Source organism: Apteryx mantelli, chromosome 2, assembly GCF_036417845.1.
Source record: "Apteryx mantelli isolate bAptMan1 chromosome 2, bAptMan1.hap1, whole genome shotgun sequence".
Taxonomy (NCBI): domain Eukaryota; kingdom Metazoa; phylum Chordata; class Aves; order Apterygiformes; family Apterygidae; genus Apteryx; species Apteryx mantelli.
Genome location: NC_089979.1, coordinates 58,153,463 through 58,176,510, shown reverse-complemented (window position 1 = coordinate 58,176,510; position 23,048 = coordinate 58,153,463). Strand labels below are relative to the sequence as shown.

At 38.9% G+C, this 23,048-nt stretch overlaps 1 protein-coding gene across 2 annotated transcripts in view; it reads left to right on the top strand.

Annotated features, from left to right (window-relative positions):
• Window positions 1-1,923: 1,923 nt before the first annotated feature.
• Window positions 1,924-23,048, top strand: part of PTPN2 (protein tyrosine phosphatase non-receptor type 2) — a 34,245-nt gene continuing 13,120 nt past the window's right edge. For both annotated transcript variants that reach the window (XM_013942485.2, XM_013942478.2), the window contains exons 1-6: window positions 1,924-2,132; window positions 5,385-5,475; window positions 13,418-13,518; window positions 14,152-14,250; window positions 15,512-15,649; window positions 22,210-22,419. In XM_013942485.2, the coding sequence (XP_013797939.1) occupies window positions 2,064-2,132; window positions 5,385-5,475; window positions 13,418-13,518; window positions 14,152-14,250; window positions 15,512-15,649; window positions 22,210-22,419 (708 nt within the window). In that variant the 5' untranslated portion in view covers window positions 1,924-2,063. The remainder of the gene's footprint in view (window positions 2,133-5,384; window positions 5,476-13,417; window positions 13,519-14,151; window positions 14,251-15,511; window positions 15,650-22,209; window positions 22,420-23,048) is intronic.

The window sequence follows — 23,048 nt, the reverse complement described above, 5'->3', positions numbered from 1 at the left end:
TCTCGCAGGCAGAAAGATCCAGAAAAGCTAATCCCTACATAACTTTCAAAGTTTGGACTCGCAATTCAAGGAAAAATTACTGAGGATTTCATTCAGGTGACTGGGAAAACATGCTATGAACTTACTGATGTATAATGTCCCATCAGCTATGCTTCAGAGGCACGTCACACACAGCCCCCCAAAGGGTGTAAAAAAAGATGACTTTCATTATATAATGTGAGAGAGCACCTCAGCTGCTGGATTTGGAGCACTTTACTGCATTGCAACCTCCAGACAGGAGGGAAATGCAACAGCTGATGGCAGATATTTGGATGTGGAAAACAGAAATCTGTTTCAAAAAACATAACCTGCATAACCACACATGCACCTCTCACGTAATGCCAACTGCCCCTTGTCCCTGTGCTTTCCAGCTATACAATGATGCTGCGGAGGGGAGCGCTGGCTCAGCTCGCCCAGCGCTGCGGTCGCGGTCATGGGCGCAGCCGCATCTCTCCAGCCTGGGGCTTTCGGCCTCGCACGGGGCAACGCCAGCACCAGTACCAGGCCTTGTCTCCAGCTGCCGGCGCTGCCCTACCAGTGTCCACAGGCTGCCTTGCGAGCAGCCAGCTAACACCGCTACACCAGCACCCTGCCAACAGTGGGAGCCCCATGCTCGGCCCACCGCTCCCTGTACCACTGCTCCGAGTAAACCCGGGGGGGTTTATATGCGTAAAGTGCTCACAGGCAGTGAGAGCGGCAAGGGGAAGCACTGAGGCGACAGAGCTGCACCGGGGCTGGTGGCAGAGAGAGGGGCAGCCTGAAGTGAACGGCAGGCAGAGGGGCAGCAAGCCCCTGGGCACCGTCCGCTTTCGCTATGGCATGAGGCAGGGGCCCAGGACTCACGTTTCTTCCCCTTTCTTATGCTAATTAACATCATACATTTTGCAGTCCCCGTATGTTAATCAGAGATCTGAGCAGAGGTCTGAAGGGCAGCTCGCCTGCCTAAAGAGCTAAAAGCACTTCTCTATTATGTTAATTGGTAAAGCAGATTTCCCTGAAGCTTGAGCAACTGAGCCCTTGCTAAACTTTGTATGACCTTTAATTTTGCTAAATGTTTGTGAAGCTGTTTCATAAGGGGCTTTCTTTTTGAAGCAATCACAGAGGATTGGTGTTTTGCATTTTTGTATTTCTGCTTTTAAGATTGCAACAGGGATATGAGTTACAGTGATTTGATTGTCTGACACATCTGTATTTTTGTACTTCTGCTTTTTAAAATAGGCAATGTGGAAAAGCTGAATAGTGTAGAGCCACATACAGAGTCACAGAATCACAGAATGGTTGAGGTTGGAAGGGACCTCTGGAGATCATCTAGTCCAACCCTCCTGCTCAAGCAGGGTCACCTAGAGCACGTTGCACAGGACGGTGTCCAGACAACTTTTGAATATCGGACTGTGTTCAGCTACATGATGTGTGTGAGACTGAAAGCACATGCTGAACACAGTCCATTCAAGCGTTACAGCACGAAATCGGGTCAAGGACTCGTGATTTGTGTTGTGTTGCCGTTTATGATTCAACTGTGCTATTTCTCTAGCTGAAATCACACCGGGAGCAACCAGTGGCCAGCACCTGCTTTGCGAGTAAAGCAAAGGCTTGGTGACCACGCGGCCTGTCCTCCTGCCACAGCTGCATCCTTGGGGCTACCGCCGGAACGGCGCCCAGCGCCCCCCGCCCCGAGCCCTCGCGCGGGGCGGGCAGACGAGGCGCGGGGCCCCCAGAACCCCCGGCCCGGGGCCGCCGCAGCCGTTAGGGCGCCGCGCTCGGCCACCACCTGCGCGCGCCCGGCCCGCCGAGCCCCCGGCCCGTGACGTCACCCCAGGTGCTTCCCCCCCGAGGGCGTGGCCCGGCGGCCCGGTAGGCGGGGGCGCGCATGCGCCTGGCGCCGGCGGTAGCAGGACCCGTTGCGAGCGTATGTGCGCGCGCGGCGGAGCGGAGCCCACTCGCCGCTCCTGTGTGCTGGGCGGAGCGCGGGGGGGGTATGAGCCTGTCGGCCTCCAGCGGCCACTCTCGCTCTGGCCGCCGCCGCCATGTCCGCTATCATCGAGCAGGAGTTCCAGGAGATCGATGCCACTAACGACTGGCAGGCGCGTTATCTGGTGAGCGAAGGGCGGCGCCAGTCCCCCACCAGCCGGAGGGGAGCGGGGAGGGCGGAGAGAGGGCCGCGAGCCGGCGGCGCCCGTTGCCGGTATGAGCTGCCTCCGCGGGGAGCGGAAGTCGTTGGGCCACGACTCGTTTTCAGGTGCGCGCAGCGAAACTGCGGGCAGGCAGGGCGCATGCTCCGAGAGGGCTTTTCCCCCCATCCGGGAGAGGGTGAGGGTGTGGGGGTGCGCATGCGCGGCGCGGCCTGCGTTGGCGGCGCGGATGTGTGCGGCGCGGCGGGCGGCCGGGCGGCCCGTGGGGTGCGCTGCGCATGCGCGGCGGCCCCTCCGCGGCGGGGGCTGACGAAGTGGAGGGTTGAGTGAGCCGGGGGCGTTTTGCCCGCGCTTTCCAAGCCGGGTGGAAAGTTGTATCTAATAATATCGATCCGGTCAGTGCTTGTCGTCGCCCCTCAGTTTGCCGCTCCTCCGGCTAGTGACTGCGAAGTGGCTCCTGGGCCTCCGTCTCGCCATAAGTCACCCCTCGTGTCGCAGCTACCTTAACGCACCCGGTGCTGGAGCAGGAGCAGCTCGATCGTTTCGCAGAAAATAAGCTGCTTGCTCTTTTTTTGCTTCCCCAGAAACAGCACTGATTAGCAGCGGCCACAATGATATTCTTTGAGTCCGTTGTCTAAAATTAATTTATAAATACTATTATACTGCTGCAATTACTTGAGCCAATATGTATTTTACAGTGTTCTTTCACATCTGAGAAAAAACGACCCAGAACAAAGGTTCTCTTTGCTAATTTCAAGTTGTGCTTTTTCTCTGTTAAATCGTTCGTGCATTTGATTTATATGTATGTGTATTTCAAATACATTATTTCTAGATGGATTATGGAACAGAACAATGGTTTGAATTTAACAGGGGATAACAGAAAAAGTATATGGATAAGTAAGCTAATTTAGCTTTCCCAGGTCATATTAATATTATTTAATTATGCTTGGGGAAGTAAACTCAAGAGGAAATTGTATTTTAAGCTCTGCAAAACTTTGTTTATGGACTTCTCTAGTTTTACTTACAGCTGTGTTGTACAGTTTTCTTGAATAGGATTTTGCATTAAAATGTTACCACCTCCTGGTTTTGTAGGTCTGCAACTCAAGAATTTTTCAGTATACTTAATGTAAATGTTTTATACTAAAGCCAGAGAATACAGATCTGTTAAAGCAAAAAAAATGAAATGCTTTTCTTATATAGCACAAACTCACAGAAAATAATCTAATCGCTGACTACTTTTTTTACGCTGAATTTTCGTATGGTATGTGTTTTCTTATGGCAGTGGTGTATAGGAAGCTTATATATTTGTGATGAGAGAGATATAAGTTTCTCTGAAGAAAAGTTCAGGAAAAAAAACCAAAACTGTGTGTTAAGGTTTTCTTGCTCTGTCTGCTGAGACCAGCTCTATATATTTGCTGTTCAGTTCCATGTGTTTGAGAAGATTTATGGTAAAATTTGTTAAAGCTTGGAGTATTTGTGCTGACTCCTGGAGGTTCTGTCCAGTCTGAATTAAGGACTGAATAAGTAACACCCTTCTCCCATTTATTTTTTCTGTGCAAGTTTTTCTTGTGTAACATGCCTTATATTACTCTTTATCTAGTTTGTTTCTCCAGTTTGTGAAGGCTGGATCGTGTTAAGGGAAACTGATTTTAGAGCTAGTCTTCCTTAGGTTCACTTCTCTTGAGCAAAGTCCCTCCTTCCCCCACCCCCATTACTGTAATAGTGTTTCTAACTGGTCTAATGACTCGTGACCAAATTACAGGTCTGCTGTTGTGCACAGAGGATGTTGATGTGTTTAAAAAGAAAATATGTTGCACCCTTTTATGGACTAATACAAAATTTACATTTTTGGAAACTCTAGTGAATGCTTAACAGATGCATTTATTGACCATGCGTGTGGTTGCTCCCAAAGCTTGTAAGATGTTTGAACTAGAGAAGAAGACAAGCTGCAACGTGCTGTATCGAAGTAAAAATTGAATCATGTAATCAAGTGATTTTTATACAAAGATGCAAAGAATTGTTGCTGCTTTGTGTTATGGTTTAGGGTCTTTACAAACTGTTGCTGCATTTAAAGTAGCATCACACAAACACTAAGAGATGGAGATTCCTTGTGTATATTAGATTTCTATTAAAGACCTTTTTGTTTGTGTCCATTATCTGAGAGTATACAGAGGTCTATTTCAGAAGTTTGAGAAGACCTTGTTTGTGATAGTGGGAAAGAAGATGAAGGAATGCTTAGTTGTACAGGGAAGTTTAAATGCCCTTTAGTACATAATGATTGCGTATAGCAGCAACATGTAAAAAAAAGAAAAAAGAATTAAAAATATATTTTAAATTCTGTATTTTACAACAAATCTTCTGAGATGGCATCAGTACAGAATATAAAGGCACAGTTAGATTCACTGGAAGCTGTTTGTCAATAGCACCTTAGTTGAGTTTTCAGAGTTGTCTACGCTAGATAAATCTGTGCATCCTAATGCTATTTGAAGGTGAAGTTGTGGAAGAGATACTCTGCTTTCATTAGAGGCAAAAGATTAATAAAATTCATCATTTGAAATATATGAATAGTAATAAAAATTTACACACTATTTTAAGAAGTAAGTTTGAATGCTTTCCAAATGCAGATTATCAAAAGGATTGCATTAATGCCTGGGAGGGAAGCAGGCTGTGATCTCATATTGATGTAGGTTGACAGCTGTCAATCTAGAATTGTTCCCACATATATTAACTACAGCTATATGGATTGAACCATCAAACCGTCTACAATAGTCTTGTGGCTGCTACAGCAGCCATAAAGTCATTAATTAATTCAATTATTTTTGTGCAGATTTATGCTGCCAATTGGTGTAGAGGAGCTACTGGTATACTGCTGTTAGTTTATCTGACTCCCATATTGCCGTGGGAGATAACATGTAAGTCTGAGGTAAACTGTAAGCATAACAAATACCTGATATTCCCTTTGTTCCTGCTACATCAGTTGCTTACCAAATTGTACTTAAGTTATTTTTGTGGTAGTAGCCAAATGTAGAAAGGTCTAAATGGCAACAGCTTGGCCAAGAATGAGGCACAGGTTTCTTGAGTGAAAATAACATAAGTTGTAATAAAGGTTGGTTTAAAAATGTTAATAATTAATAACCTTGAAAGTCTTGCATAGCCTTATCACTAGCCTCAATCTGCTTACTGGTTATAACTAAACTGAATTTTTGTCTTTTAAAGGAAATTCGACATAAATCCAGTGACTACCCTCATAGAGTTGCAAAATACCCAGAAAACAGAAATCGAAACAGATACAGAGATGTTAGTCCATGTAAGTATGTTTTGTTTTGATTTATCCTGTTCACTTTTAAATGGCATAGCTAATACATCACGATCCTTATAGGTTTTATATTTTATTTAGCTCTGTAGGTATGTGTCCTTCGATAGCTGTGTTTTTCATGACAAAATGTGTGTAATAGAAGGGAGAAAAATTGGCAGTTTAAACCCATTGTATTGATTGGTGAATTAGAGATAACTGTAGATTACAGTTGTGGGTATGTAGGGAAATATGAGCTGCAAAGTAAATACTATCTTGAAGATGTCTTTTATCATAGGGAAATTATTTGTTTGAGTTAATATTGCTTTATCTGTCTTAAAAAATCAAGATATCAACAGCTGCTGAGCACAGAGCTTAAGTTAATAAGCCATGACTAACTCAAACAATTTCCTTCAGGGCTGCTTGGGCAGCTCTGCATGCTTCTGGAATAGGATTGTGTGGAGAAACGTCATTGAACTTCTACTGGTGCTTTAAAAGCTACTTGAGACTTTATTTTGTCTGTTCTGAAGAATGTATGTGTGAAATTGTTGTATAGTTTTCTCAGTCCAAGTAGATAATGGTATGTAGTGCTTTATGTTTTACCAGCTACCATAAAATGGCCTTTATGATATAAGGGTTCTCTATCTCAGGTGAAAGCAGCTGTTTTTACAAAATCCTTTGGTACTGGAAGTGTTGTGGACTTTTTTCCAACAAAATCTACCTAAGCAACTGTATTCGAAAATCTTCATTAAAAACACCTTGAGCAAAAGATTACCTATATGCAGTCATAGCTGGAGAAAGCTATCATAAATCGCTTTCAAAAGAACTAAGAAAAGATTTGAGTATAGCCTTAATTTTTCTACAAAATACTGAAGTCAGGACAGGTTAAATGCTTGTGTATCCTTTAGTATTGAGTTTCCCAGAGCAGGAGAGACTTATAAAAGCTTTCTTGTTATTTGAGCTGGAATTCTTGAAGGGTTGCTGGTGTATTGGGGCTTTTTGTCTGTTTGAAAGCCTAATCTGAAATACCTATGGTAAGATTTGGAGAAGTGCTGAACTCCTTATTTCCAGTTGAAAGTCGTGGTACCAGCATGTGCATAACACTTCTCAAAATTACGCTGAAAGGGTTCGAACTGAGTCATCCTGGTCAGATGCAGTGCTGCATGTTGCCTACTAGGCTACTGCTAGAGTGCTGACTTGCACCATGCAGTCACAAGAAGTGGATCCAGTCAGGCTTAATGCTGAATCTAAATATTATACTCTGATGTAACTGAACTCTGTGCAAAGTCTACATGGCATTCCCCTATACAGTCCAATTTGAGAAATGTGCATCTATGAAGGAGATAGCTCAAGGTAGTCGAGGCTTATTAACTTGAGCTCCATGCTCAGCAAAGGTAGATATGCTTCTTCTGGACCTTTGCTGATCTGTGTGGCGGTACTTCAGTGCCTCAGGCTTGCGGTTACAGCGCAGAGTTAGCTTCTCACCTGTGGTAAAGTTACAGAAAGTGAATGCAACATGATCCATTTTCATACCTAAATTGAGACAGAGGGTTGTAAGAAGAGAAGGTAAGAAACTGAACTTCAGCCCATGAGACCCAGCTTCTATTCCCGTGTTCAATATCCTATACAATTTCCATGGCAGAATTAGTATTCATGTATTTACCTCTTTTCCAGTCCTTGAAGTTCATTTCATAAGCACAACTGCAAAGAGAATGGCAGCTTACATTTCAGGCGTTTACCATTTTCCTGTGTTTAAAAAAAAAAAAAAAATTGCTTCTAAAACAATTTCAGTGTTATTTAAGTAGCCTCTAATAATACCTGCAATGATATGTTATAGGTGTGGCTTGCATTAATTTTCTGTAGCTTTTTTGGAACTCAAATTTTCCTTGATAATGGAATGCCTTTCACAGTACTGAAGACTGTATCCAGTTACCTTCCCCCCATCTGTCACGGCAGAGCCTGCTTCTGAAACACTAGCTTAGCCAGGAGGGAATTTATTGCATCATCATATTAATCCCTTGTCCCTGTACAAGAAGGAGACAGTTAAATAAAATCTAGTCTTGAAGCGGTAGCTTGGTTTAAAAAGGGATTAAAATTATTGCATCTTATTTGACTTGAAGAATAACATGATGTCTGACCTAAGATGATGAGCTTTATGAAGCATTTCTCAGTTTTTGGCATGTGTGAAAGAGAAGAAGGTTTGAACTGGGCCACCAAGGTAACCTTGCAAAACTAAGATACTAGGAACAAGGCTGTATGGGGAGAAAAGAGCAAAACACTATCTTTGAAATAATTACTACTGAATTTCACATCTGTGTGTTAGCAAATATGACTCATAATTGTTTCTGTAATGATGGTGGGATTTGGGAGGAGATAAAGACCTGGAAGGGAATATATAATAAATAACATTCCAAGATAGTGGTGCATAAATTCCAAAGCAACTGGGGTAAAAGCTGTACAATTTGGTCATTGTGGTGAACACATCAAATCATGGTGCACATGTGTAAGGAACTGGCATTGCAGAAATACAAGTAGATCTTACACAATCTATCTTTCCAGGCCTTGACTTTCCAAATGTAACGGCTACTTAACAGTGTTTGTATGAAATACTGGTGATAATAATCACATTTGTGATACTTAAAGACCTTCAGAACGACTTAAGAGAAGCAGATGTTCCAGTTCAAGGGTTAGAAAATGTTTGATAGTTAAAACTTCTGTGATCTAGCTATTTAAATAAGCATATTAGAAGACATAAGAAGCAATTTGATTAAAACATTTTATTTCTCCATGACAGTGATAAAATGACTTGTTAGACTAGATAGCAGCCAAGCCAGTCTAAAACCTGAGATGACTTGGCTGTAAGAGGAAATACAAAGATTATTTTGTCTTGTGGAAAGATCTTGACTAGAGTGCAGAAAAAAAAAAAGATTTTTTTTTTAACTTGGTTTTGCCCTGTTTGGTGTTTGCTCTTTTGCCCTGTTTCAGCTGTAGCAGCTAGGCAACAAATATTGAAACCAATTTGTAGCTGTTACATACATTTCTAGGTAAAAGATTATTTCTGTTAGCTGTATAAGGCTAAACGTCTTTGGCTATTACAATTGATTGAGTTTCACATTGTCTACGGTATCATAACTGTTTTTGTTAGTGTCCAGTTTTGCTGGCTAAAGAGCTATGGTGTGCAGAGGAAAAGTTTGGAGGGGGGAAAAAAGGTTTGTTACAGTAATAGTCCTTGATAGTTATTGCCTAGCCAAAGATAGTGCTCTTGTAGTTTGGTGTTAGTCTAGAATAGGGAGAGAAATATTTTGGCTATGTAGTAGTATTGAAACAGGAAGTTAATCTGAAATAGGTTTGGTTTGAGAGCCAGTCATTTCCTGACAGATGAAACCATTTCTCAGAAAACATTGTTAAGAGGAAAATAACTTTGGGGACTATTACTTTTAATTGATACCTTTAATGAAACTCTTTAGATTTCTGTCATGAGTTGCCTTCTAAATCTTATCCTTAGTTCATATCAGAGTCATTGGATAGTTGCCCAGTAATATGATTTTTAGTCTAGTGTCTCAGATTGACTGTAAACACCTTTAAAGATCTTTAGTCAGCTGACTGTTCCCAGATTTAGGAGCAGGAGGGAAATCCCCTTTGCAAAATTGAAAGAAATGTATTTTCTTGCTTTTGGTGGGGATGGGAGGAGACACAAGTAAATTGCATTCTTTAGCCTTCCTCTGTAATGTAGCACGTAGCCCATTTTCTTAGGTCAGCTGAACATTTTCACCTAATAAATCAAGTTGCTGTTGGAAGATCTTGAAGTACCGATTTCTTCCTGTAGCCATGAGTAGTCTTTGTGTTGGACCTTTAAACCATAGGCTTACAATTGTCATAGAGTATATGCCAGGGAGAGAGGAATGTGAAGAGTATTGTGCTCTACAGGGAATGGAGTGGGAGCTGATGTGGACAGTTTTGCACTTAACACTGATTAAATGTTAACACAAAAATGTTCCCTTTCGGTCTGCATATGCTGAGAATGGAGAGGTGTTCTGTCCAAAATAAGCTTACTGCATTTTTTTTCTTACTGTCCATATTAGAAGTTGAAATTGATGGTATTCCATGACTTTAATGATTCTGTAAAGTATTTTATTGATAGCTTACCAGAAGCATGGTATAAATAAGCTCAACTTGCTGCTTTTGGAGATCTTTCTTAGTTGGGGAGAGACAAAAATTTTCTAGTGTGTAGTGATCTAAACTTTATATTCTAGTGTGTTAATTTTTTTTCACAGTCATGCTTAAAAGTATAAGGATTGTGTGCACTAGTGATGCATATATTTCAGTATGAGTACATTTCAGTTATGAGCAAGGCCTTAATTGATATGTCATTATGGCATTCATGCAGTGGCAGGATGGGGGAAGTCACTTCCCTTTTCCTTTGCCTTAGACTAGCTCTGAAACTTAAGATTGTAGGTCCAATGACAGAGTATTGTAACTTGGATAATTTAGCAGCTAGGGTAGACTAGATTTAGATTAGTGAAATGAGGGGGATTCTCTGTTAGGAGGGGAAAGGTCAGACTTCGTCACTGGGATGGCTTAGGGCTACGTGTTTTATTTATGACTTTCTTTAATCCACTAAGTAGTGTTTTACCCTCTTGTTGTTAAGAGCACCATATTTGGGGAGCAAGAGACATCTCTTAGATAAAAGATCATTTTTCAGTTGTGCACTGGTTTCACTTCTGGAAATGCAATTGTTTTCAAATAAAACCCTTTCCTGGTAACCAGCTGCAAGAACTAACTGTATCATGCAAAATGCCAAGCAGTTCCCATCTCGGTCTTAATTGGTAATTTTTTTTCTCTAGCAAGGAGGGCAGATTGATGCGAAATGTCAAATTGTGGCCCTGTTTGAAACACAGTCTTGTCATGGGTGTCAGTGGGACAGGGTTTCACCTGAAGTGGGTAATAGAAGAGTTTATCTCAGACATGGTGGTTCTGGGGTAGTTTTCTTAATGTGGAGCCAGAATGAGAAGCATTTTTAAGGTTTCCACTTCCTTTTTAGGCTGCATAATTTGTTGAAAAAGGGGAATTAGCACTTCAGATAATGAATGCTATATTTTAGCTGCCTTGGGTATGGTAACATTTAAGATGTATCTTAAATCTAATCTTAGAGATCTGCTTATCATTCATATAAATCTGAAGTACTTTGTAACTGGAAATGATTTACATACGGGGAAATATGTTCCAGCTAATTCGCTGTCAAAAGTTGGCTTGCTTCATTTAATTCTGAAGAGCAAGCCAGGACCTGAATGAGGTTTCTAGGTCATTTTGTCCTCTAGGAACCTTTTCCTTTGAAAGAAGGAGAATCAATAAATTCTAGTGGCTTTCTTTGTCCTCTGGAGTGTATGCCCATATATTTGTAGCATCACCTCTGTTTGGGGAAGGCGAGAGGGTGCCCGTGCATAGAATTAGCTGTGAAAATGATCTTTTTTTGGAAAAAAATAATCAGAATTTGATTTCTAATGTTTACAAAGCAGAGCTTACAAGAAGGAAAGAATAAGGCTTAAAATGTGTGTAAGCATTATAGTGTGAAACCTCATTAAGGCCTTGGTAGTTATCTCCTGCTGGCGGTAATACAGCAGCTGCTGCTGGGTGACTAAACTGTTAACAGTGCTTGCTGATGTCATCTTTCCGAGAACACTAGTACCGGTATGTGTGATTTACTATAACAAGATCTTAAGTTTTTCCTGTTGGCAAATGACATGTAATATTTACAAAGGTTTTGGTTTCTCTCCAGTAGAAACATTTCAGATAAAGCGATACATGAAAGGGAAAAGTAACGCTTTCATTTCCAGACAAAATAATGCAAGGAGATATATTTTACTTTGACATACATGTGTCTTAAATCAACTGTGGCTTGGCTTTGGTAATATTTTTTTCTTTATACATATGTATCATAAATTGTTTTAAGACTCCTGAGAGTCACAATGGTGTTGACTTACAACTGGAATGCTAATGAAAACAGAGACTAAACAAGTAACTTTCTCACACTTTCATATTAAAGTTTTTTTGGAATGCTTCTGTTCTCTACAGGTCTGTAAGCGACTGCGTGTAAAAGCTAGCAGCTAAAGGAGGCAGGGTGACAATCCCAAATCATAGTCCTTCCAGAAAAGAAGAAAGTATTTTACTGTTGACTTATTTTCTTGAATTCAGCAAGATAAGCACATGCTTAAGAGGTTAAAGGTTGTCCATCGGTGATAACGTAATAGAAGAAAAATTATTCTGGGCCTTGTAAAGGATCTGTATATAGTCTGGTGTCTGAGAGTTGCCAGTAGCAGGTAACTAGGGGAGAGTACAAAAGCAGAACAAGACATAGAAAGCAGACTTTTCTTGGTTTCCAAAAGTTTGAAAAATATTTGTAAAATAATATGAGCAATAAGTAGAACAAGAGTCTAACTCAGTAACTTTGTTTTCTGATTCCTGTTAGCATTTTGCCCACCTGGAGTCATATTTGTGGATTTCTCCTTAGATAAGCCTTGTGCTATATAAATTGACTGTAGTGTAGGGGCTTAATCAGAGTTCAGCTATCACAGCTGCACTGAATGTGATAATTTGGAGTCATTATCCCAAACTTGCAGATTTTGTGCATTCCTAAGATATTTGTCAAAATGAAGCTAGTCTGGTGGTGGAAGGAAAAGTAGTCTGAGATGTTCTGGCAGCAGATGTGACATCAGGCTGCACCCTCAATGAATTTTGTGAGTTAGACCAGGTGAATGTAGGTTTAAAAGCTGGCACTGCACCTTGATTCAGTCTTAACACTGTCAGTTCCTTAATGAAATCTATCTATTCCTGAAATGTGTTGAAGTCTCTTAAAGTGATGTCAGTTTGCTATTTGTTATTTGCCCTTCTTATAGTCTGTCTGGGCAGTTGAGCTTCGGGGGTTCTCAGTCTGTTGGACCACAGTTCCTGGTGTGTGGTTATGTACGCAACTTTGAGCTAAAAAATGCTGTTTATTTAATACTATTCTAGTGAATGGCTGGGGAAGGATTACTTATTGTGAACAAGTCTGATTACTTAAATGCTTCCTTGAGGATGACAAATCGGATATTAATAAGCTCTAAACAGCTACAGTATTTTTTTTTTAATGCAGCATTGTATTATGAGACTCTGATAATCTTTTTGTATTGATGTTATGATTTTAAACACAGTCCTTTGACTGCTTGCCCCTGTTAGAAATACTGCATCTTCTGTCTTGCCTGAATAGTCACAGGAGATGGAAACTTTGTAATTAGTTTAGACTTCATTTAATTAGAAGATCTATGAAATAGGTACATTTTTGCATGTGCCACTTCTCTGGTGTATTTAAACCTGTATTGTATTAAACAATAAATTAATAAGAAAAAATAAGTTGGTCAAAGCTCTTCTTGAATTGTTGTATCATGCAGGTTCTCTAGGTTTTCATCTCAGACAGTTTAACATGATGATTCTACCTCAGCCTGTGAAATTTCAGTTCACAAAAAATCTTGGAATTCTGAACTTAAAGGAAAAAAAACAGTGAAATCATCTGGTGTCATAGAATAGAATGCTGCCTTTTGTGGGTTGTGGTGGTGTTACATTAAGGAAATGCAACTGTTGAGGGATGGCGGTGAGCTGCTTCTAGTATATGTGTGGGTTGTTTGATTTAGGTTGGTTATTTTTTAAAGAAAAAACAGGTATTCCAGTTTTCTGAGCAGCTTCTATTAATAGCTCTATTAATAACTCTAATGAAGTGTTGTGAGGAAAATGAGGCAGGCAAAGCTATCAAAGCTATGTGAGAAGTTAGTTTCACATGTTTTTGTAGTTTGCCATTTGGTTCTTACTTCCATGTATTAGCTGAAGAATTTCATTTTCTAATTGCTTGCCAGACCTAAACTTTCCTGTGAAAGAACATTCACCAAGATGGACAGATCTAATTTTTTTAACTTTGTTTTAATTTCAGATGATCATAGTCGTGTAAAACTGCAGAACACGGAGAATGACTATATTAATGCCAGCCTAGTGGTCATAGAAGAAGCCCAGAGATACTATATTTTAACACAGGTAAGTAGTTCTAGATAGTAAGTTATTACAAGGATTGAGAATATGGGGGAGGGGAGTTGGTATAGTGGTAATTTATATAAACATATATGTGTATGTATATGTGTTGTATATAGATTTTATATATGTAGTCTATACATTATTTGTCTTTATCTGTGGTTTGCACATCTCTGGTGCTAATTCCTGTTTGATTGAATTGCAAATGCATTATTTCGTGTTTTAAGAAAAAGCTACAGGGAATACTTCAGTATGCATAGTTTACTGCATATACAGCTTTTCAAATATTTCTTGCTCTTTTCTTCAGCTCTCCTGGAAATACATTGCAACTATACTTTTACACCTTATTTCATTTTGTTTCTTTTGTGCATGCATCTTCTAACTACACAAATAGCGCCAGTGTCCAAACTAAAACATCCCTTCCCTGAATTCTGACTGGTTTCTGTTTAAACTTAGAATACTTTAATGATCTGTGCAGTATAGTTATTTTCTTGCCTGTCATGTATATCATTCTATTAATAGTTTGTTTAAACTTTTCAGAGGAAGACTTTTTCCTGTTTCACACAATAAAACATTAACCATGTTCAAACACTGCTTTGCCTATACGTTCTCCCACCCATTTTTTTCTTTACTACACAGGGTCCACTACCTAATACATGTTGTCATTTTTGGCTAATGGTATGGCAACAAAAAACCAAAGCAGTTGTCATGCTGAACAGAATTGTCGAAAAAGAGTCGGTAAGTAATATCAGGCATTTAACATAAGTCATAAAGTAAGCCACATAATTTTAATGCTGTTCAACCATGTTTGATTGGTATGTTAAAAGAATTAAGACTTTCTCACAGGTGTATAGCATAGCTTGTGTATGTATTTAATGTAGTATTAAACAAAGTGATGAAGCTAAGATGCAGAATTCAGTTCAGTATAAACAGCTTGTGATAAGCATATGTTCAAAAAGATGGAAGGAACATTCTGGAAAAGGAGGATGTAGAGACAAGTACAATGGAGTAGAAGCTAGAGTAGGATTCTCTAGGATAAAACGCAAAGTAGGAAAATAAATTTGAATTGAAGTATCTTTAGATTATTTCTTCTAACTCTAACAGAGCACTATTTTTGTTTGTGTAGTGATCTTAACTGTTGGTAACAATGGAGCCATGCTGCTACCACCAACTGTCAAACAGGCCTAATTATTTTTGATTCTTTACAACTGGTGATAAATATGAAGAATACATGAATCTCTTGATATGATGTCATTTTTTGCTAATGTGCTTAAAGGCACTGTGGATTTTAGCTACAAATGTGTATTTTTTTTCTTTTTTCCAGAGTAATTTTATCAGCAAAAAGATCTGACTAGCTTGTAAAAAAAAAAAGTCACTTATTTTCTTATACATCAGTTCTCGTGATGTGTGGTGTTGTTTTGTTGTTGGTTTGGGTTTTTTTGTTTTTTGGGGTTTTTTTTTGATAAAGTTGGAGTGCAGGGCAAGAGGAATAAAGGAAGAGGGATAGTTTTGCTTTGTTAGTTCATTCTTTAGTTTTACTAGCATCTTCAAGTGTTAGGCAAGACTTCTGGAACAAAAGAATATTTAGTCTTAAGAATTTTGGTACAATGTGTTACATAACTTCTGTAAATGTGCAGGTGCGTACATGGGAAATGGAAGGGAGGAAATGCTGAAATAGCTCCATAGACATATCTCCCTGTTGCAGAGAACTAGGTGGAAGGAGGGGGATAAAAAAGGGTTAAGGTATGTCTCAAAACATTGCTAGTCCCGTGATAAAAGCAAGCATAAGTAGATAAACCTTGAATGTTTAATAGCACTTGAAACAATTGTAATAACTTGGTTGTCCATAACGCTTGCATTGAGAATTACTCAAATTAAGAGCAGGTAATATGTACTTGAGCTTACGATACTGTATAACGGATTCTTAGAAGTTGCCGATGCAAAGCCCAAGATGCTAGAATGCTTGACCAGATTTGTTTGTTTGTTTTAAATAACTTAGGTGAAATGTGCGCAATATTGGCCAACAAAAGAAGAGGAAGTTATGACGTTCAAGGAAACAGGATTTTGTGTGAGGCTAGTATCTGAAGACATCAAATCCTATTACACAGTGCGTCTACTGCAATTAGAAAATATCAACGTAAGCTTTTTCTCTATCTCTATATCTCATACTCCCAGGCTTAAGGAAAACTGTTGTTGAAGATGTGTTTAGCAAACTGTCACTACAGGTTTGACTGAGCTTTTGAACTGAAAATTTTAATGCATTTTGCTTCTGATAATGTTGAAGACTTATGTATGGCGTATGGGCAAGAGAGCTGGATCTGTTTCAATCTGTACATTAAAAAGGATAACAGCTTCGACATTTTTTTATACTTCAGTTTTCAATTAGGCAGTATTTTAACATGCTGAGTATTAACTGATGGTAATGATGATTCTAAGAGGAGCTGTAAGAAGTATCTGGGAATTGAAATTTATAGCTCTTCCAAATATCAAAATTCAGACTCAGTAATTACTGTTTTTATGGAACTCTGCAGTTTTTCCCCATGATTTCAGTCTAGCTAACTATTTTTTGGGGGTGAGGGGTAATTTTCACCTGTAGATAGGTAACTTTACCTCCTCTTGCTTACCTCCCCTTTTGTTCCACAGGACCAACCGTCCTTTTCTCTTAAAAATTAAGCACTCTGACAATTTAATGAAGTTAAGCTCAGAAAAATTGTTCCTGGCCTGAGCTTGGGTTGGAATTTGCTGCTTCTGTTTCAGAGCTGAAGACAAGATTGAAGAGCTTGTCTGTTTGTTCCAGCTATGTCTTGTAAGATATTTTCTCTCCCTATAAACCTTGCCTTATATTGAAAGTGGTGATACGGCAAGTTTCATTCAAGGTTATCGTGTCAGTGGATTTGGGAAAGGAAAGCTTGAAGATGTTAATTTGCATCTTATTTATGTGACTAAACCTTGATGTATTTGGTCAAAGTTATTTGAATTTATAGGAGCTATTAATAGTACTTCGAGATAATGCTTGTTAATTTGAAACATCTTTCACAAGATCAATGTGGTAAAATTTGGCATGTTGTTCCCTGGTCTAATCAATGTAAGAAGAGGAGAACTTTATGGAATATAGTGACTTGAAGAATTCCTGTTCAGTTGTTCATTTATTAATAGCAAAGGCAAAGAAAGGAGGAGTAGTGCTTACAAGCTAGTGGCTAGGGAGGAAGATAACCCTCCTTTTTGGAAAGCCGAGGCAAGTCTTCCTTACTATCAAAAAGGCTTTTTTTTTTTTTTTTTTTTTAAATAGAATTGTCTCTTAACATCAGGCTCCTTAATCTTAGACTTCTTATTTTCAGGGGATTCAGTTTTCATGAAGTGTGGATGTTTGGGCTTAATGTTAATGCCCAACATTTCTGGAAAATGCAAAAATCCCATGAGGAACAGCACAGCTTATTATAGCTGACTTCTTGGGTTGAAGCTATTTAGTATTTAAGCTTCTGGGTTTGCTTTGGACTTGTAGTGCAGGCTCATTACTTCTATATAGAGATTCTTGATTTCATGCAGCTCAGTTTCACAAATCCTTAGCAAACTTTATTGAATGATGACCCAGGCAAACACTTCTTCGAATTCCAAGAACACTTTGCAAACCTTAGTATTTGTATGACCAAAGAACTAGAATTACTGTCTCTAGTAAAACCCTTTTGAAATCCTTTCAAGTAAATTGTTCTTGTTACTGCAACAGTTCTAATACATCAGCAAAATACATATGTACAAAGAATTCTAATAAGGTGCTTGTTCAGTGGTTTTACCTATGGAAAAAACCCTCCTACTATATAATTTAAGAGAAGTTACAAATACAGGTGAGGGGTTTTTTTGTTTGTTCTGTTTAGGATTACATCATGGCATTTGGCAGTTTGAGATGTTTATTTTTGCTTTTATGGCTAGTGTTGTACAGTAAAACTTCGGAGAGGAGGTGATGTTTATCAGTATCTTTCCAAAAGTTTAAAAATGTTTTTAAGTGCTTTGTCTTGTTGGTGATGTTGCGGAACATCCTTGTTTTTTGCTTGACGTGGTCTGCATTTTAGAATGCAGAAATCTGAAGCTGCCTTTCTACCCTGCTTCATTGTATATCCTCCATCATTTTACGTCTGTATCAATTATCAGCTCTTCTGAAAGTTGCTCACTGCTTTTTGCTGTAATTGTTCCGGTTCAGAACTCTCCTTGAGGAAAGATTGAGGGATACTATTTGTGAAGGCATCTGCAAACCCTTGCCCATGTCAGAAAATAAGGATAGAGAAAAACATTCTGCTCATGTTAAATACTAATAGTCATTTATGTGAGAAACTATAGCATGTCTGTAATTTGCAGCACAGGCTCCAAGTGCATGGGAGAAGGTGATATTTTAGGTGTTCATGAGAGCCATTTATTAAATCTATAAAGTAATCCTACTTGATGGAGTTGCAAAGTCTTGTGAATGTTAGGATATTCTGGGAGAATGGTTGGACATTGACAGCTAACTTCTTGAAGATTCCACCTTAAGTTGAATGTTTTTTCATATTATTATTTACTACTGCTTTTAGCTTTCCTTGTGACAAGCATAAGTACTAGTGTTTAGAAAAGGAGAACTTACTGTGCTTTCAGTAATTTATGGCCTGGCAATCCAGGTAGCATGGAGAAAGATGGAGTGCAGTTCACTTGTGGAGTACAGTATAATGAATGCTGATAGATAAAAGGGAATTAGGTTGGTACTGGGAAATTCAGGGAAGTTATGGGAGGGTAAATGAGCATCAGTATTCAAGAGAAAATGGAGATGGATTGAGGGAGGAAATAGAGCAGAAGAAAGGACTGAAATTGGTAGAGGAACCTAGGGATGATATCTTCCCTAGGTATCTCAGACTAGGTTCCTAGAAATAAGGGTAAAGCAGCCGAAGAAGAGGTTTGGAGAGAACCTTTGTATGAGGAGAAAGGACTAGAAGAGGTCAACTAGATTAGATGTGACACTGGTGATCTGATACCTTATTGCTGATTAATAGACCCAGAATGGAATCTTGAATACTCTACAAATAGCAAATATTTGGAAAAACCCATTAGCAAAATGGACTCTCAACTTAGTATTAAGCCATCCCTCTGTGCAGCCATTGCTGTCAATTTGAGGTGACGCAGGACTGCTTTGTGGAACTCCCTGCCTGACCCTGCTGATGAACCAGGATGCATCACTGTGATTCAAGAATATAAGATTTGATTTGCTGTTAGTTTCTAACATCTAGAATTTTAAATGTATTGAGAAGACATTTTGCTTGTGGCAGCAAGCACTCTAATAGCAGGTGATACTCTGCTATTTCTTGTGGAATCTAAATTTCCATAGTTTAAAAGAGTTCTTTATATAAGTTTGTATACAAGTGCTACAGTGCTTTGAAGGAACTTCTGGAATGTGGCTTACTCTGGCTCTGAATTTGATGGGGCCTTCTTATTCTCTTTCACAAATTGCACTAGAGGTTAATTTTTCTCTCTGTGATCTCAGAAATAAGACTGAGGAGTTAAGAAAAATATTGGTGTCTGAGGAAAAGAGAACCCAGGCTCTCTTGTATGTCAGTGTTTTACAAATTTAAAGGATATAACTTCTACCATATTGACTCACAGGATGTGTACTAGTTATTGAAACCTGGTATACTATACCTATAACCTGGAAAATTGGTTGTGGTTTGATCATCATTTGATTACTCTGTTAGTGTTGCCAGCTGTCAGGGAGAGCTGTCCAGTGCGGTGATAACTTCATGAGCTTGATAGTTTTAACTGTGGTGCTTATTTACTGGAAGGTTATCCTCCTATTTCCTGAAACTTGCCCTTGGTTTGACTCACTTTCTTGAAAAGCCTTTTTGTTTGTTTATTTAAATATTGTCTGGTGATTGTTCTAGGGTTTTGTGGGGTTTTTTTGTTTTTCTTTCACAGTAGCTAATCTTAAGGAATAACTGCTGGGCAGAATATGTTGTGGTTACCATAGAATAAGCTAGTTTTCAGTTATCGAGTAGAAATATTTTTTCTGCCTATAACATATGTAAAGTTTATATTGCCTAGCTGAATCTTGTAGTCCAGCTTTTTTCTTTAAAAGAATATCTAGTTTCCTGGTAATTTTTAAATAAAAATAATTGTTCCTAAAGTTGAATTTTGGACAGTCAGCAGTTGTGGATCTTTAGCAAGCCAAACCTTTTGTGACTGTAGTTTTGCATGGTCTCACATAAATGATAGAGGTAGAGCTTGGGTAGGCTCATTGCTCAGTAATAGTGTGTCTAAAAAAGGATAGTAAAGACATTCCCATAAAGACAGCACTTTAGCTGTACAACTTGACTCCCAAGAACCCACTTAAAAGAGCTCTACTGTTTAACAGAGAAAATGTGAGAGGTTTGAAATGTTCAAATGGGATTTGGCTGTGCGAGTAAAAACTCCAAGTTCAGAGAAGACCAGCCAGTTCTGGTGCTCTGGAATGGAACTCTTAAAGATGAAGAGTAATAGGTATTGTTAAACAAGCTGAAGAAGTGGAAAATTTTTGGAAAGGGTAAAGCCTTTAATGGTATGAGGAGGAAGAAAAAGAATAATTCTGGGTTAGAGTTGGATGAGATACACAGCAGCAGCGTTCTGTCTTTCTTGGAGAGATACCTGTTTTCAGGTTAGTCTGTGAGCAGGGTGACACTTGGCCATGTGTTTGAACAGAAAGTAGAAACAGATCATCTACCAAATTGCTCTGTGAGGGAGAAAGGGATGAAAGGGGGGGAAATGAGTTGGTATATTATGGCATGGTTGATGAGTGTGTGTGTATTGTACATATATTCCTATAGCACAGTAATTTTTTTTAGTAGAAGGATACTACTGCTTATTACAGTCTGGAATTAAGAAAAAATGTGCACCTTTGTTTTCTATAGATATGTGCCATTTTTTTCCTCTTGGGGAATAAGAGAGGCTTTAATCACTTTTTAAGAGTTGGGGGGGGCAGTAATCAGTGATGATACGGGTATTGGCTGATACCCCTATCAATTACCACTTCAAAGGATCATCTAAATTCAGAAGAAACAACTTTAAACTTCTCTTTACCTAGTATGTGCGTCTAGCTCATCTCTTTAGTTTTCTTCTTAACTTTGTAAATTTATAAGTTATTTTTCTTAGAAATGGAGGAAATTGCTTAGAATGTTACTTTCTTTACAATTCTGTAATTTCCAGATTTCTTATAAAGAATTTATCTCCTTCATAATTTTAAAATAAATCCCTTATTCCAGTTGATTAGTGAGTTAATTCAGTAGTTGAAAAACTAAGTAGAAAATACCAGTAAGAAGATCTCATTCTAAAACACATATTTTATATTTTAATATTTTGCTTCAGACAAATAACAAAAGGAAATCAGTGTATTTATACAATTTAGGAGGCCTTGGTAGATATTCCCTTTGTAATCTTATCATATTCTTATTTATCAAATATAAAGGTCCAGATTCTGCTGTCCTTGTTGAGCTCTTAGCCAAAAAGAGTGACTTGATTGATCTTAATATCCAGTGTTTTCAGTGGAAGTATTTGTGGTTTTGCAGAGTTGGACGTCGAAGGAAAAAGATAAAACTTTGAAATAACAGAGAACCTGCATAAATTTGTTACCGTGGTAGCCCTGAACTGTGGATGATCTGAGTTTCACAAAGGACTTTCATAGATTGGCCCTCGTAGGAACTTGAAAAAGACTGAGCAGGAGATGAACATCAGAATTTATTTGTATTTCATAGATTTATTGTTGCTGAAAAAGAAAAATAGCTCTTCTGGAATACATTGATAATTTAAATCTTGTGCTCCGACTTTGTGAAGACTTAGGTAGGTTTAAAACTACGTGGAAAACGAGCTGAACTGGAGAATAAAAATAACTTTTCTAAGATTCTTAAACTACAGCAGTGATAAAGTTTTCTCAAAATCACCGGAGCAAGAAAAGAAGGGGGTAAGGGGTAGCATTTGACAGCAGGTCTCAAGTGAATTCTCTAAAGATGTGATCCAAATCTACAATCAAAGCTTTTCAGATTTACACATGCTTTGTCACTGTCACACTGCCAACAATACTTGCAGCTAGTTGGTCATGTTAGGAGAGAGGGAGAAAATGCTCTCAGCATCTTTCTTACGTATAAGGAATAAGTATTTCCAGGAGAGGTCCTGTTAGGAAATCTGCAATACGGGTTCTTATAGGCCTTACTTGTAATAAGGCTTTTCCACAAAGCTTTCTGCTACTGTCAGTCGTGTGGTCAGTGCTAATGAGATGCCAATACCTCTTGATATTAAAACTTGTTCTGAGCAAGAGTGGAGAGTGTTTACAGTGCTGGCAGGTTATTTTTTTCAGTCCTATCAGTGCTAGCGGTCTCATAATTGCTATCAGCTGTTAAACTGTGTTAATGGTAGAAAAAGGAGGACATTTGGAGGCAAATAGTAAAACAAACCAGATACAATCTTGGAAGTTCAAGAGGAGGAAAAAAATGTGTATGGTAACAGTTGCAAAAGGCAAAACTACTAACTGTCTGATGGAGAAGAACTGGATAATAACCAACAGTGTGAACTTGAAGCTAATTATTGAGCTGTTTATGTCTAAGTGGGAGATTTAAAATAGAGAGTAGCTGTTGATTTGGATTGAGGCCATGTGTGCTAACTCTTCAATAGTAGAGGTACTTTCTAGTTGCATTATTTATTTGTTTTCAATTCTAGAGTGGTGAGTCCAGGATGATATTTCATTTTCATTATACTACGTGGCCAGACTTTGGAGTTCCTGAATCCCCAGCATCATTCCTGAACTTCTTGTTTAAAGTCAGAGAATCCGGTTCACTAAGTCCTGAACATGGACCTGCCGTAGTTCACTGTAGTGCGGGGATAGGGCGATCCGGCACGTTTTCATTAGTAGACACTTGTCTTGTTCTGGTAAGTGCTTGGTCACTTTTCCTCATCACTCCCTTCCTCCTTTTGCTCTTTCCCCCTCTCTCACCCCCCTGTGTGGGCTTTTTGGTCAGAATGCTTTAAAAGCATTTAAGTAAATGACATGTCTGTGAAAATTTTAATAAAGGCATCATGCTGTTCTTTTTTTCTTCTTTTGATATTTTCATGATTTAAAAATGCAACTCTTGAAATAGGTTTAAAAATCCATCTTGAAGTACTTCACAAGTATTTTCAGTTTCCTGTGAAAGAAATAGTATTCTTTTCCTTTCATATAAGATGTTATTTGAAAAGATCAAGATTTTTAAAATACTAGATTAAAGTTAGGCTTGTGAATATATATTTAGACAACTAAATCTATAAGTCTTTTTCCCTAAGCATGAATTATCTAGCAGGTCTGACTGGCCCCTTGTCTCAAGGTTGCAGAATACTGATATCTGAACTAGGATGAGAACTCGGCCATGCCCATGGATCTCCTGCAGTGTGTAATGGAGCGTGGTGCTGAATTCCCCTAGCTGTGCACCCGCACAGTTCTCCTGGGGGGTTGGACTTGGTAGCCAGTTACAGTACCACATGAATGAGTGGGTTTTTTACTTGCACACTGAACTGTATCAATT